The following is a 14,705-nucleotide window of genomic DNA, read 5'->3' on the forward strand; positions in this document are numbered from 1 at the left end:
CACCACCTGTAAAGACAAAGCCTTACGAGTCATTGATCCCCGGCGTGGAACAGTCATTAAGGTCAGCCTGTTCATTTCAACCAGGGGGTCTGTGAAGAACAAATACAGTACTATTCACAAGTTTGAGGTCAGATTTTCAAAATAAAGAGGCATCTCATGCTTACCAAGGCTGTATTTATTTGATCTACTTAAAAAAAATGCAGTTAGGGCTGTAATTTTGTGAAATATTATTTCTATATAAAATAACTGTTTTATATTTGAACATATTTTAAAATGTAATTTATTCAGTATCCTGTATTCAGTCACATGATCCTTCAGAAATCATTTCAGTATTTGTTGTTCCAGAAACATATGATTGCTATATAATTTATATAGCAATCATATGTTTCTGGAACAACAAATACTGAAATGATTTCTACAATCTGAAATGATTGTATTCTGTATTTAGATATAATATAAACATATCCTTATCATTACCCATGGTATTTGAATACCAATTTGAAAAAAAAGTTCTGCTAATTAATATGTGACCCTGGACCACCAAACGTAAGTTTTAAGTCACTGGGGTATATTTTTAGCAGTAGCCAAAAAAACATTGTATGAGTCAAAATTATCTTTTTTTTATGTCAAAAATCATAAGGATATAAAAGGGGTCATATGATGCTTTTTTAAAGATCATTATTTTGTGTATTTGGTGTAATAGAATATGTTGACGTGCTTTAATGTTCAAAAAAACACATTCTTTTTTCAAATACTGTACAGTACATTATTGTAGGTCCTCTATGCCCCGTCTCTCAAACGCATCATTTTCTACAAAGTCCCTCCTTCCGACAAGCACAGTCTGCTCTGATTGGCCAACTGACCCAGTGCACTGTGATTGGCCGAACACTGCAAGCACTCCTCGGAAATGTAACGCCCCTTTCCATAATCGCGAGCTTCATCTTTCAAAATAAATGTAAAGACAGTTAATAATGTCCTTAGTTTTACCATCAGTTCAAGTCAGAAAGAGGAACAGAGTCTCGTGACAGACAGTGATGAAGCTCATATGTGTTTGCAGAGACAGCTGATTCCACTGTGTGACCCTCTCTCTCTCTCTCTCACACACACACACACACACACAATGTGCTAAACTCTGCATTTGAACAGCCAATAGCAAATATTTAACCTAATAACAAAACATACAGTTACTTACAGTAGCTGATTCAGAAGCGCCAGATTGTCGTAGCAAAGTCAGAATGACCTCCTCTTCTAGATTCGAGAAACGGTCATCCATAAAATGCGTTGCTGTTCTGTTGTAAATTAAGTAATCTTAAAGATTCCTAAATGCATCTACTTTCATAAAGGCCAAATAAAGTGCTTTTACTTTTGCCTAGATACATACAGCATCTCCCTGACACGGCTGCTTCAACACTAACTGCAGTTACTGAAACCAGCCTTCTTTCTTTGCGTGAACATTTGGGTGGCATTACGCAAATATTCCCACATCGTGACGTAGACGTGTGTTAGAATGAGCCATTTTAGGGGGAATGGCAGAGTCTTAACTTTGATAAAGAATATCTCTTTGGTTTTGAAACTTTAGTCTTTGCAACCTCAGGGAACTTATCTTTGTACAATCAGCTTGTAACACTCCAAGTAAAAAGGAAAACTCGAAATTGCATCATATGATCCCTTTAAGTAAAGATCATGTTCCATGGAGATATTTTGTAAATTTCCTACCAAAATATAAATATATCAAATATATCAAAACCTAATGTTTGATCAGTAATATGCATGGCTAAGAACTTTATTTGGACAACTTTAAAAGTGATTTTTTGCAGTATTTAGATTTTTTTGCACAAAAAATCCTATTGACCCTCTACTATTAAAAAATGGTGTAGGAACAGCAGATTTTTAGTATGGTAGTTTGAATTTTCCTAGTAGGCCAAGATGATACAGGTGTACAATGTAAACATAGACATTAAGTGCACCTGAGGACTAATGAGATTATTCTAAGAATGCTTATCCGCTGGAAAGAAGCTGCTCTTTAATCTGGATGTTTCTGCTGTAGTGATCTCAGCTGCAGCTGTTTTGTCCTGGCTGGGATATTTTGTCCACAATGAGCTTTTAGCATCTGTGATGGTCCAGTGGAGGGGAAATCTATCAACATAGATCATTTGAAAGCATTCATAAGCAGACTTGTTGAATAGAATATTAGTGAATGTATACTTTAAATCAATACAAAATGTATTTTGTCATTGCCCTCTAAACATAAAAAGTTTCAATTTACTCTAGGCCGTGCGCTGGCCTAGTCTTCTGCATGAGATCACTTTGGAATCTTTAAATGGACTTCGGATCAGTGTTTTTGCACACATATGGGATTTATGTTTGACAATGTCACACTCAGGTGCGGGAGAAGGCTCATGAGGGCACCAGGCCGATGAGGGCCGTGTTTCTGGCCGATGGGAAAATCCTGACAACCGGCTTCAGTCGCATGAGCGAGAGACAGCTCGCCCTCTGGGACACGGTAAGAGCACTCTGTAGAGGAGAACCACTGGTCCTCTTTTGTTTCGTCAGCAAGAATGATCATTTAGAGCCTGAGGGGAGGCATTAATCTGTTCTTAGAAACTTGATTGAACTTCCCACTGTATGCATTATGGGTAATTCCTACTAAAATAGCACATATTCAAAAGTTTGGGATCGGTAAAACTATCTTTAAAGCACATTTATTCAGCAAGGACAAATTAAACTTGATCAAAAGTAACTGTAAAGGTATTTTTAATGTTACAAAAGATTTCTATTTCAAGTAAATGCTGTTTTTTTTATATTCATCAAAGAATCCTGAAAAAAAAAAGTATCGCAGTGTCCACAACAATTTTAAACAGTTAAATGCTTGCAGCATTGATAATGATAAGAAACATTTCTTGAGCAAATCAGAATGATTTCTGAAGGATCATGTGACACTGAAGACTGGAGTAACTGCTGCTGAAAATTCAGCTTTTCCATTACAGGAATTAATGACATTTTAAAATATATTAAAATACTTTCAATGATAATAACGATATTTTCCATCAAATAAATGCAGCCTTGGTGAGCATAATGGATTTTTTTTTAAAACATTAAAAACTCTTACCAACCCCAAACTTTTGAACCATAGTATATTTATAAACAACATCATTTAAATATATTTATTTAGATTTTATTCTATTTTAATTATACTTCCTTCGATTCAAATGGAATTTGAACTCTGGTTTACTATCCATATTAAATTTAAATTCCACTGAGCAACCATATGAGCAATCATCCCCTAGAATCCGCTGTCAGAACCACCCAGAATGCCTTAGCAACAGCTAATATTATAGTAATGCACAAACTCATCCAGATCATCCGAGCAACAACATTAGCAACCATTTGCAATGCCCAAACTCCCACTTCTTAGCGATTGCCAGCCACATGGCTTAGTAAAGTGCAACTCACATATGACCTTCAGACTTCAGATTACTATTCAAATAGCTTCAAATGACCTTAAAATGTCAAGACTTTTTCAACTTTCATGCAAAGTTCTGTCAAGTCAGCATTCAGTGTGTCTTGACGAGTTTGCATTTTCTAGTTTTTATTTTGTTGAAGTGCAAACATTCGCTCAACTTCCCTCAGTTTAGTAGCTTCAGGACACATGAATAATCAGACGCTCACAAATGATCTTAGCTGACATAAAAACATCTGTATAAAGAATCAGCCAATCAATCAGATATTTCTCTCTTTTTGTTGTTGCCTGTCTGATTCAATTACTGAGCATGAAATAGTCCTATATGTTTTGATAACCTAGTGTAAATATGACTGTCTTTGTATTTCAGAGGGATCTTTCTGAGCCAATGGTTACTCAGGAAATAGACACCAGTAATGGAGTTCTGCTTCCATTCTATGACCCAGACACCAACATGGTTTACTTGTGCGGCAAGGTAGGATTATCCAGTTTTACCCGATCACCTTCAACTGTTGCACGACAGGTTTCTCCAGCAGCTCTAACAGAGATATAAACATGCTGTTTGCTGGCACAATCACTGCCTGGGGTAGCTTTCCTTATTTACATAAAGCAAACATAAACACACTACCATTCAAAGGTTTGGATTTTAGTCAAAAATCTTCTTAAAAAAAAGTCTCCTGTGTTCAACGATATATTATTTAATATATTAAATGGAATTTATTCCTGTGATTTTAAAGCTGAATTTTTAGCAACCTTTATTCCAGTCTTCAGTATCACATGATCCTTCAGAAATCATAATATTTTTTGCGGAAACTGTGTTGACGTTTTTCCAAGATTCTTTGATAAATAGCAAAAGAACAGCCTTTATTTAAAATTGTTTTTTTTTTTTTTTTAAATACAAATGTCTTCACTGTCCCTTTTGATCAATTTAATGCATCCTCAATTAATCAAATAATTAATTTCTTTTACAAGTTTTATAAGAGATGTGGAATATGTAAGAATAAAATAAATGGCACAGTGATGGTATCAGATGTAAATACTATGGTACTCCTAGGCATGAGTACTAAAAGTATAACCAGTAATTGATTGAATCTAGAGTTGTTAATGAACTGTAACACACTGTCTCTCTCTCTCTTTCACAGGGAGATTGTACTATTCGTTACTTTGAGGTGACAGATGAGTCCCCGTATGTTCATTTCCTGAGTCTGCACAGCAGTAAGGAGCCGCAGAGAGGTGCTGGTTTCCTAAGCAAACGAGGAGTAGATGTCAACAAGTGTGAAATAGCAAGGTATGAACTGAACTACTGTGCTACCTTAAGGTATAATCGTAATCATATTTGTCATTGTTCGATTTTGATACTTTGATCGCATTTGGGTGTGAATTTGATTGCATTTCATTAGCCTTGATGAAAGCCCTGAAAACATGTGAGTGGCAACTCCATCTTCAGTCTTTTTCTTAGTCCAAAAGTTGTTTGTTCTGTTTGATGGGTTATTTGGCAGGAGTGCTTGACTAAGAAATATAAAACTGAGCAAACAGGAAGTGAAAGAATAGTTCACAAAAAATGAAAATGGTTTCTTTCTTTCTTCCATGGAGGATGAATCACATTCAACATACATACAGTATATTACTATTTAAAAGTTGTTTTTAATATGATTTTTTTTTTTTCTTTTCTTTAATCAAAGATACTGTAAAGCATTAATTCTCTGACATATTACAATTTAAAATAACAGGTTTCTATTTTAATGTTCTTATAATTTTCAGCTTTTTTCAGCAACCAGTCTTCAGTGTCACATGATCCGTCCAAAATCATTCCAATATTTGTTGATGTAATTCTCAATAATAATTCATTATTCGTAATATAATAATAATATTATTGATATTAAATTAAAAGAACACCATCTATTTTAAGTCAGAATTGAAATAGCATTATAAAAGTGTTTTTTGTTAATTTATAATCAAATGTATGTATGGTTTTTGAATAAAAATATACATTTCTTTCCAAAAAAAAAAAAGAAAGAAAAATCTTACAGACCCCATGCTTGTGAACAGTAGTGTATACTTCATACAGATATTCTCTTCCATAAAACATAGTCATATACTGAAAAGATGATTTCAAGCTTCAAAAATGAACCTTAAAAGTAGTTTATTCCACTCATGCAATATAACTCCAAATGTTGCTTTATGTGCGTAAACAAATGAAATGAGGATTATTCGCTAAAAACGTTCTCTTTCATTTTTACTTTAGAGCAAAAAGTAATTATTTTTACACCTGCACTTATTCTTAAATGGCATCTCTCAAGTGCTGGCATTTATCTCCATTATTCTTCATTTTATTCCATCAGGTTCTACAAACTGCATGAGAGGAAGGTCGAGCCCATATCTATGACTGTGCCACGCAAGGTACGTTCAGTCTGCATGTCAGAGCGACCACTCGTTCAGTTCTGAATTTTGTGTGTTAAGCAAGTATGAAAGGAAAGTTACTAAATAACGTCTGATTACCAATTGTTCCATCATTCCATTTCGGCATCCACAAGACCTTTAGAACAGTTGAATTTCTGTCTGAAATTCTGTGACAGGAAGTTCACTGAAAATTACCATGTTCTAAAATACTCTCTTAAACTACTTTGGTATCCCCATGTTGTAAGTTCGCTATCAGCCATATTGACTCCAAAAAAATATGTTCAAATGGTGAGGATATGCTCATTTTGACTCAAGGTGACAAATTGAGGAATGACATCATCTGTTTCAAAACAAAACAATGAAGAGACAGAACCAAATATGCTGGCTGATTTTGAAAAATCTCCAAGTAATACCATTTTTGAGTGTAAACAATATGTAATACTTATTTATGTCACTCATCATGGAAATTTAAGGATACTGTCACATATTTATTGCCACCGAAAAGGAATTTGCCCAGGATGTAAAAATAAACAAAAGTCATACTTCACTTCATGCTCTAATAATTCACTCAAAAATTTAAATTCTGTCATCATTTACCCATAAGAGAAAACATCACACAGCTTTGGAAGTGACATGAGGATGAGAAAATCATGACAGGATTTCCATTTTTGGGTGATCAGAAAGACAAAACAGAAATAAAATGGGAAACTTGCATGATTTTACTATAATTTGTGTACTGCAGGGGGTTTTTGTAGTATTCTAAGTAATCCCACACTGTTGTATTTTTGGAGTCTTTGTGAAAGAGGAAGTAAGAAAATGTTTTCAGCTGCCCCTTTGCAAACTACTCACTGGCATACAGACCTCAATCAAGGAAGCACCATATTTAAGCTTTGACAGGAATGAATTCGGGGCTGTGAGCGACAGAAGTACAGTGTATTCAGTGGATTGTAATGTTGTTTAACAACATTGCGATTGTTCAGCTGACAAAACATCTTTTAAGTTGACAAAAACTCTGTAAAACCATTTTGAAAGGTTTTACTTGAGAGAAAATAATATGCTCAAAGACTTTTATATAGTGTGTGTGCAACTGTCTTATTTAGTCTGTCCCTCAAAGCCCTGTTTTCATCCGTGTTAAATTCAATGTGGCGTCTGACCTGATTAAGGTCTATTTACCAAACTCTGTCTAAATGGATGTTTTTTTTCCACCCACAATCAGTCCGACCTGTTTCAAGGGGATCTGTACCCAGATACGGCAGGATTAGAGCCCGCTCTACAGGCAGAAGATTGGATAGCAGGACAGGACGCTCCTCCGATCCTTGTGTCCCTGAGCGGAGGCTACACGGCCCCTCCATCCAAATGTGGCACGCTCCGGGGTCGACCCAAACTGCTCTCTCAGACCAACACTAGTCCCACCAGCACCACTGCGCCAGCAAACCCTATGGCTGTTGAGATGGAGAGTGAGGGCTTGGGCCACGGACAAGGAAGAAGGGATGTAGATGGAGGCATAGAGAGAGTAAAGAAAGAGGTGAATGACAAGTTTGGACATAGATAGATAGATAGATAGTTTACTATTGTATTGAAGGCCATTTCTGCCACAAAAAAAAAAGATAACTGTGACTTATCTCACAATTTGTAAGATACAAATACTTTTGATATAACATACTTTTATTTTGTGGTAGAAATGTGATTTCTTACATTTGAGCAATTAAATGTATGAATAAAAGTGTTAATTTCTTATGTATTAGATCTTAATTTTAATATTTAAGTGCTGGGCAACAATTAATCGCAATTAATTGCATCCAAAATATAAAAAAAGTTGTACATATTTTAGTGCTGGGCAACAATTAATCGCATCCAAAATAAAAGTTTTTTTGAACATATTTTAGTGCTGGGCAACAATTAATCGCGATTAATCACATCCAAAATAAAAAAAATGTGTACATATTTTAGTGCTGGGGAACAATTAATCACGATTAATCGCATCTAAAAAAAATTGTACATATTTTAGTGCTGGGCAACAATTATTCGCGATTAATCGCATCCAAAATAAAAGTTTTTTTGTGCATATGTTTGTGTACTGTGCATATTTATTTTAGATATGTAAATACACACACATGCATGTCTATAATTAAAGAGAAATGTCATGTTTATATATATGTTTTAATATATGATTAGTCATTGCCCAGCACTATATTAAATGTATTATTTATATACCTTAATTTTTTTAACTTGCCTGTTTATTTTAAAGCTTAAATGTGCATTTTTATGCCCACATATTAAAGCTGAAATGTTTTTCTTTCTCGCACAGGAGGACCAACTTTCTGATATCCTGACAGAGATTCGGGCGTTGCGTGCTCTGGTTCTGGCTCAGGGTCACAGGATCGACGTCCTGGAAAGGCAGCTCGCCCGTATTGAGGATGGAGAAGTGTGAAGGAAACTACAAACATATCACAACACATAGCCTTACCCAGATTCAGAAAGCTTCACTGAAGGGTTATGGGAAATGTAGTTCCATTGCTCTGGCACAGAGATAGAAAGACAATTGAGCTTTGAGTTTTGAGCTTTTTCGGTACACTTTGGGTTTTAATGCACTGATATTAATATCCTAAATGCTGCTCATTTTGTGCTTTAAATAGGGCTGTTATATCAGGTACTTATTACTGCTAACTACAGATTTGAAGTCTAAATTTGGTTGGGTCAATATTTGCATAAACTTGCAAACTTTAAATAAAAAGCAGACTTTCTAATCTCTTGTAGCCTCAGCATATATAAATGCTTTTACTTAATTAACGTAGTTTGAATCTAAAACCTTCAGGAAATGTTATAATCCAACATGCTGAATTGATTGCTTTCTTTCACTAAAGTTCGATGGTGTATATTGACCAGCACTGTTCTTGGGTTTACCTGCCCTCTCTTCCATTTGTATGGCATAACATACGTAGCATTGATTTTGGATGTTGTTAAAGTTTAATTATGTGGATATGTGAGTAGCATGTGATAGAAACTGTACTTGGTGTTGAAGGAATTTGTGGGCTTTCAATATAATGAAGAAACTTTAGAGCAAGAGTTTCCGAAATGAAATGCAGGTCTAATAGGAAGAAAAATGTCCAGGTCGAATTTCACCCAAAAATATAATACGATTTTAAGAATAAGATTTTTATTTAACCTTTTTACCACTTGTTCAAGTTTATTCTGGATATTTTGTTAATTCATATTTTTCAGAATTAATCGATTTTTGTTATATTCCTTATAATCTTTTTACCATATTGCAGTAAAAAAATAATAATTATTAATATTTTATTTTATTTTTTACATTTAAACCAGAATAAATTTAAGGCAGTACAACAAACACTACTATGATATATTAATGAGTTTTACAGTATTGGCATCCAAAATATTTTACAAAATATTTTTTTGAACCATGGTTATCATTATATATCTTTCCTTTGATTTTGTGGTGACCTGGACATTTTTTTTAGGCAGGTTTGTTGAGATTCATTCTGTACCTCTCTATGAATAATTGTTTCATTCCTGTTTGATTGAATCTGAAAAATAATAGTACTATGATGTGATGTTAATAGGTTTAGATGGTGCTGTTTTTTATTTGTTAATTGTTAAGTTTTTAATCATGGGCACTACAATCAGGGATGACACAAACCGAGGGTCGACTCATCCTCCTCTGTGAATGATTTTGATTAAGTCTAGCTTTATCAGCTGTATATGTTGTAAATTATTTAATTACCCATTTACTTAAAACTGAAGTGTTTACTGAATCTGTTCTTTTTAATAAACAACATTCACCCATTCCTAATGTATATAAGTTGGTTTTATTATTCATGGCATTAAAAAAAGCACAGAATTGGCCTGTGGTTGAGGTCAAAATACAATATTTAGTGCTAATTTTAGAAGTGAAAGTGCTAGACTGGAATAATATCTAATGCAACGTGCACATTTCCAGGCTAATTTGGACACTAAGTAGAAGTTAAAGTTAACCAAGGCAAATCTAAATTCTAAAACCAAAATGGCATGTGCAATGATAAAAATATATGTATATATATTTGAATGAGACAAATATTTTTCTCGAACCCAATTTGACCTGCATCTCGACTCCGTGGCCGTTCTCACATATAACTGTAACTTGAGGCGAGAACATGTCCAATTGGTATTTTTAAAACCATGAAGAATTAATACCATAGATTTTGTCACGATTTGATTGCAGCTTTGGAGGTGTAATGTAACAGACATCATCTGTAACTAGGTTTTGTTACATTACGCATTGCTTCTCTGCACTGCACGAGCATTGAGGCATTCTTGTTTTCATGGTTCATAGCATCTTTAAACTCGACATTTCTAACAGGATGTGGTCTGAGAGAGACTTGTGCTTCATCGCACAATATCTAGCTAAAGGAAACTATGTTCCACTCAACTCTTCCTGTGCGGACTCCGTATACTACTACCAGATATTTTTTTATCTTTTGAGATACTTGCGTGTAGCTATAAAACGTGCATATTAGTCAATTAGGTTTCCTAATCAGACGATCATTCTGAAGTTCATGCTAGATGCATTATTTAGAAATTCCTATGCATATTTCTTCATCCTACATTTACGTCAACATTACCCACTAAACTTTATTAAAACATTTTATTAAAAAATAATGAAACAAAATAATAAAAAATTGTTTAAAATGTATATTTTACATGAAAATCAAAGTTATCTTCAGGGTATGACTGCCACACCCTTGTAATAGCAAGTGGCCCCTCTCTCTCTCTCTCTCTCTCTCTCTCTCTCCGCCCCTCTTTCCTGCCTATATGATCATGACAGATTTGAATTTTCTATTTTATGCTCTCGCTGGCTATGGGTTTAAGGGCAGCTGAATAAAGGTGAGTTATTACTACTAGATTTTTAATGTGGTTTCTATTTATTTAGATTTTTATTGTCATGCGGTGCGTATGAATTAATTGACAATATAAATGAGCAACATTTTTTTTTATCTATACACAGACATGATCACAAATGACAGTCACTGAGAATCTGCTGTTTAACATTACTGTTCTGTTATTTTTAATTGCGACCTAAATTAATAGTATTTTAGAAGAATATTATGCATGTGTTTTAGCAAACATGTAATGCAGGTTGTTTTAAACACAGCAATTAACTACTTAATTTTCCCTTCTTTGGGTATTTGTCTTTTGGTCCAATCGGGCACAGGGTTTTAATCCATTGGGGCTGTATTTGAGCACATGCACAGCTGCATTAGCAAACCTTGTTAAGTGGTTTTAAGCTGTTAAGTGGTTTTAAGCTCATTTATTTAGACATTGACAGGCAGTGCTAGGGTGAATAATGTCACAGAGAAGATTTTCTTTTGAACTGCAATAACGATGTGAAAAGCCAATGTGATTTCCTGCCAGTTTTTCTACAGTAATGCAAGCATGCTTACTTCCGTGCTAGTGCACTTCTGAGGCTTTACTAAAGAGTTTATGGCGGGAGCTGCTGCTCGTGTGGGCAAAGAAGCCACAGGTTATTATATTCTGTGCAACATGCTGCATGTTGCTGAAAACCCACACTCTCATAAAATAAAGCTGTCCAGGGCGGAACCCTGAGGTACTAAAGCTAAAAAGTACCTCTTTGTACTTTATTTACCCTGAATATAAGTACGGTACATATTAGTACTTTAAAAGTGCATAGTGGTAGCCTACTTTAAAAGATTTTATTAGTACCTGAAGCATATTTCAGTACCTTTTAAATGGGTACCATCTCAGTGACAGTTTTGTACCTTTAGTGCAGCTAAAACTCAAACACCAGGGTTATTATAGTATAAACCTAAAAACATTTTTATTAAATGTTACTTGAAAATGAAACAAATGTTATTTTAAATAAAATGTATTTATTTAAAGGAAATTTCTGCTCATCAACTATTTGCCAGAGCAACATTTCTCAATTTTCATTTTCATTTCATTTTATGAAAATAATTCAAACTAAAACTGAAACAAAAATGAGTAAAAACTATATAGACACTTTTAAATAAAATGACAAAAACAGCAACAAATTAGCTAAAACTTAATCAAATTAAAATGAAAAATACAAAAATAAAACCTTATTTTTAATATTTATAAAAGATAATAGTATATATATGAAGACACTGTGCATTGCTGTGTATTCTTGAACACTGCAAAAATGAATGTTTCACTCAAAAATTGCTAATCAATTTAAAGAAATAACTGCGTTAAATTTGAAAATTTGAAAGATTTGATTTCTTGTAAAACATATTCCAGTAAACCTTATTTTCAACTTCAAAAAAAGCATTTTTACAGTATACTGAGTCCAGAAATTTGTTTTTTTTTTTTTTTTACATTTATTCAAGTATAATTTGAATAAATGTATTACTTGGATTTTTTTAAAACATGCATCATTTTGAATTTTATAAAGATGTCATTTGATCCAAATATTTAATTACTGTCCCCATCTCTTTAGTCATGGGATCACACGAGAGTAATAAAGCAGACAGTACCCCAGTTGTCATCGCCCTCCTCTTCATATGGATCATACTTGTTTTGGCTTTTTTGTACTTTTATAAAAAACTTAACACGGACACGAATGGACAATACACCGTCCAGCGCATAGTCTTCGCCCCTGGCGGCCTACGGGATCGATTGAGACAAGGAGTCGGGGCTGTGGAAAACAGACTCGGTGTCCACATTTGGCCCCAACAGCGTGATGACGAGGAGACCATAGGAGGTCCTGACAAAGAGGATGAGGGGGGTGAAGGTCAGGACAAACAGAATGACAGTTACACGGAGGAGGGAGAGCAACAGGAACATGATGATGACAGGGATGATTCTTCAGATGACTACTCCAGCGTTGACCTGAGGGAGAGGGCAAAGATGCAGGTGGAAAAGAAAGAAGATGATAAAGCTGAGGAAGACAAGGAGAAATTGAAGGAGGAGGAAGCAGCAGCGGCAGGAAAGGAGGAGAAAAGTGAAGAAGTGAAGAATGCAGAGAAAGTGGAATTGCTTGTTGATCTGAAGCCATTTACAGGTAGTGCAATTTGGTCTGAGGAGAACAAAGATGGAAATGACTTGACTGCTTTGTGAAAAGCACAGAGACATTGCTTTTGAATTTAATAGACGGGAAATAAGGTGGCTTGGTCCAGTGGGAGGCACAAAACTTTTTTTAGAACTATGAGTCAATTCAAGCCTTTAAAAGCCTGGCATATTCATTTCTTTATGTAAAATATTATTTTGATCATTGGACAACATTTTTTTTTTTACTTTTTTTTTTACGTTTTCATGTGTGTGTTTTTTAATCATATTTGATACATCAAACATTGGCTGATATTTATATGGAAAAAGTATAGCGTGTAATGTAAATCAGTGAGATGTTTATAATAGTTTATAGGACTACACATATAATGTAATGCAATATAATGATGATTGAGATTTGTACAAATAAACATTCTTCGAAAGATTGTTGTATCATATTAATTATTCACATTTTAACATGATTTTTCTAAAAACAATTATGTGTGGATAATCAAGTAAACATAAGCTGATTTAGTCCAGTAAGTGTTGAAATAGCCTACGTTCCTTTGATAAAAATCAGTAAAAATTTAACTGTAAAAAGACACTTGTATCAATCGGACCGGTTACGGTTTTATTTGCTAAAGAAACTATAAACTATCAATCTGATGACTGAAGGCATGTAGTAGATTGTGTGCAACAGCATTTTTGTCATGCTGATCATTTAGAGGAAATTTGCACATAAAATATGAAACAGCAGGTTTTATAGGGTTAACTTTAAAAGCCAGTAAAACGCTTTCACACAATTTTCTGTATGTTGTTAGTTTTATCCCCTTCCTGTTGTTTTTTTTTCTTTCTGTAAATGCTTGTGTGAATATACTATGTGAAACTTGTCAACATTTGTGTGAGATGTAAATACTTTTATATTTTTAAAAACATATATTTTCAGGTCAATACAGTTATTGTCATAATTGTTTTCTGTTTTAATATGACCTCACTGTAACCACTGATGTGTGAGTGTCCCAAAACCCATTAAGAACACGTGTAGAGCACATCAACTCAGAATGAAGCCATTAAAATGTCCATGGTGATGAGTGTGTGACCTGGACGTAACATTTGAACTGATACAGTATTAGGGCATCCAACCACCAACCATTTTGAGGCTACAAACCAGGAACCACATCTCTTATCGTTGTTGCTCATTTTAAACAGAGCTTAGACAAGATTACGATGCAAAAAAATGCATATGCTAACTGTGTAAAATAAGAAAATGTCGCCTTTTTTAAATCATAAATTGAGATGATACTTGAAATAACGTTATGCCATTTAACGTAACTATACAGTACAATCACACACAGTCTTGGGAATATTTTAGTAATTAAATTAATATAATGAATTAAATTCCCCATAGGCTACGACAGAGGAACTCAAGCTCCACTATACAATAATACATTTATACCCATATAGTACCTATAGGTGATTTCACATTATATGATTATAGCCACAATTGCATGTGTGATACATACGGGGATGTAGCTCAGTGGTAGAGCGCATGCTTCGCATGTATGAGGTCCCGGGTTCAATCCCCGGCATCTCCACTCATCTATTTTTTCAGGAAGACAATAGCGTACGTACTCCTACAAACGTGAAACATTAACAGAAAAATTACTTAAATCTCATTTTATGCGATGTCAATCGCTAAATTTACAGATTGCACGTACGTTTGGGAAGATTTGGGGAGGAGATACTTCAGTCGGAAGTTGCACTCATGCGTTGACGATTGGTCGGTTAGACGCCAGTGGGCGTCCAAAACGCCACACCATTGGTC

At 34.4% G+C, this 14,705-nt stretch overlaps 3 protein-coding genes and 1 non-coding gene across 4 annotated transcripts in view; 3 read left to right on the forward strand and 1 right to left on the reverse strand.

Annotated features, from left to right (window-relative positions):
• The window catches only part of LOC132117088 (coronin-1B-like), a 14,746-nt gene extending 5,478 nt beyond the window's left edge, over nucleotides 1-9,268 (forward strand). The window contains exons 6-12 of the mRNA XM_059526145.1: nucleotides 1-61; nucleotides 2,384-2,503; nucleotides 3,831-3,935; nucleotides 4,603-4,748; nucleotides 5,803-5,860; nucleotides 7,077-7,385; nucleotides 8,169-9,268. The exon at nucleotides 1-61 is cut by the window's left edge and continues 121 nt beyond it. Of these exons, the coding sequence (XP_059382128.1) occupies nucleotides 1-61; nucleotides 2,384-2,503; nucleotides 3,831-3,935; nucleotides 4,603-4,748; nucleotides 5,803-5,860; nucleotides 7,077-7,385; nucleotides 8,169-8,291 (922 nt within the window). The 3' untranslated portion in view covers nucleotides 8,292-9,268. The remainder of the gene's footprint in view (nucleotides 62-2,383; nucleotides 2,504-3,830; nucleotides 3,936-4,602; nucleotides 4,749-5,802; nucleotides 5,861-7,076; nucleotides 7,386-8,168) is intronic.
• The window catches only part of cd248a (CD248 molecule, endosialin a), a 140,158-nt gene that overhangs the window by 4,100 nt on the left and 121,353 nt on the right, over nucleotides 1-14,705 (reverse strand). The window lies entirely within an intron of this gene.
• Nucleotides 10,657-13,323, forward strand: LOC132113742 (high mobility group nucleosome-binding domain-containing protein 5-like). Its single transcript, XM_059521710.1, has 2 exons — nucleotides 10,657-10,741; nucleotides 12,333-13,323. The coding sequence occupies exon 2, from the start codon at nucleotides 12,335-12,337 to the stop codon at nucleotides 12,950-12,952; it is 618 nt and encodes a 205-aa protein (XP_059377693.1). The 5' UTR covers nucleotides 10,657-10,741; nucleotides 12,333-12,334; the 3' UTR covers nucleotides 12,953-13,323.
• trnaa-cgc (transfer RNA alanine (anticodon CGC)) lies at nucleotides 14,404-14,475 on the forward strand. The gene has a single exon. It is a non-coding gene; the product is annotated as a tRNA-Ala (tRNA).

This window comes from Carassius carassius, chromosome 3, assembly GCF_963082965.1.
Source record: "Carassius carassius chromosome 3, fCarCar2.1, whole genome shotgun sequence".
NCBI classification, from domain to species: Eukaryota; Metazoa; Chordata; class Actinopteri; order Cypriniformes; family Cyprinidae; genus Carassius; species Carassius carassius.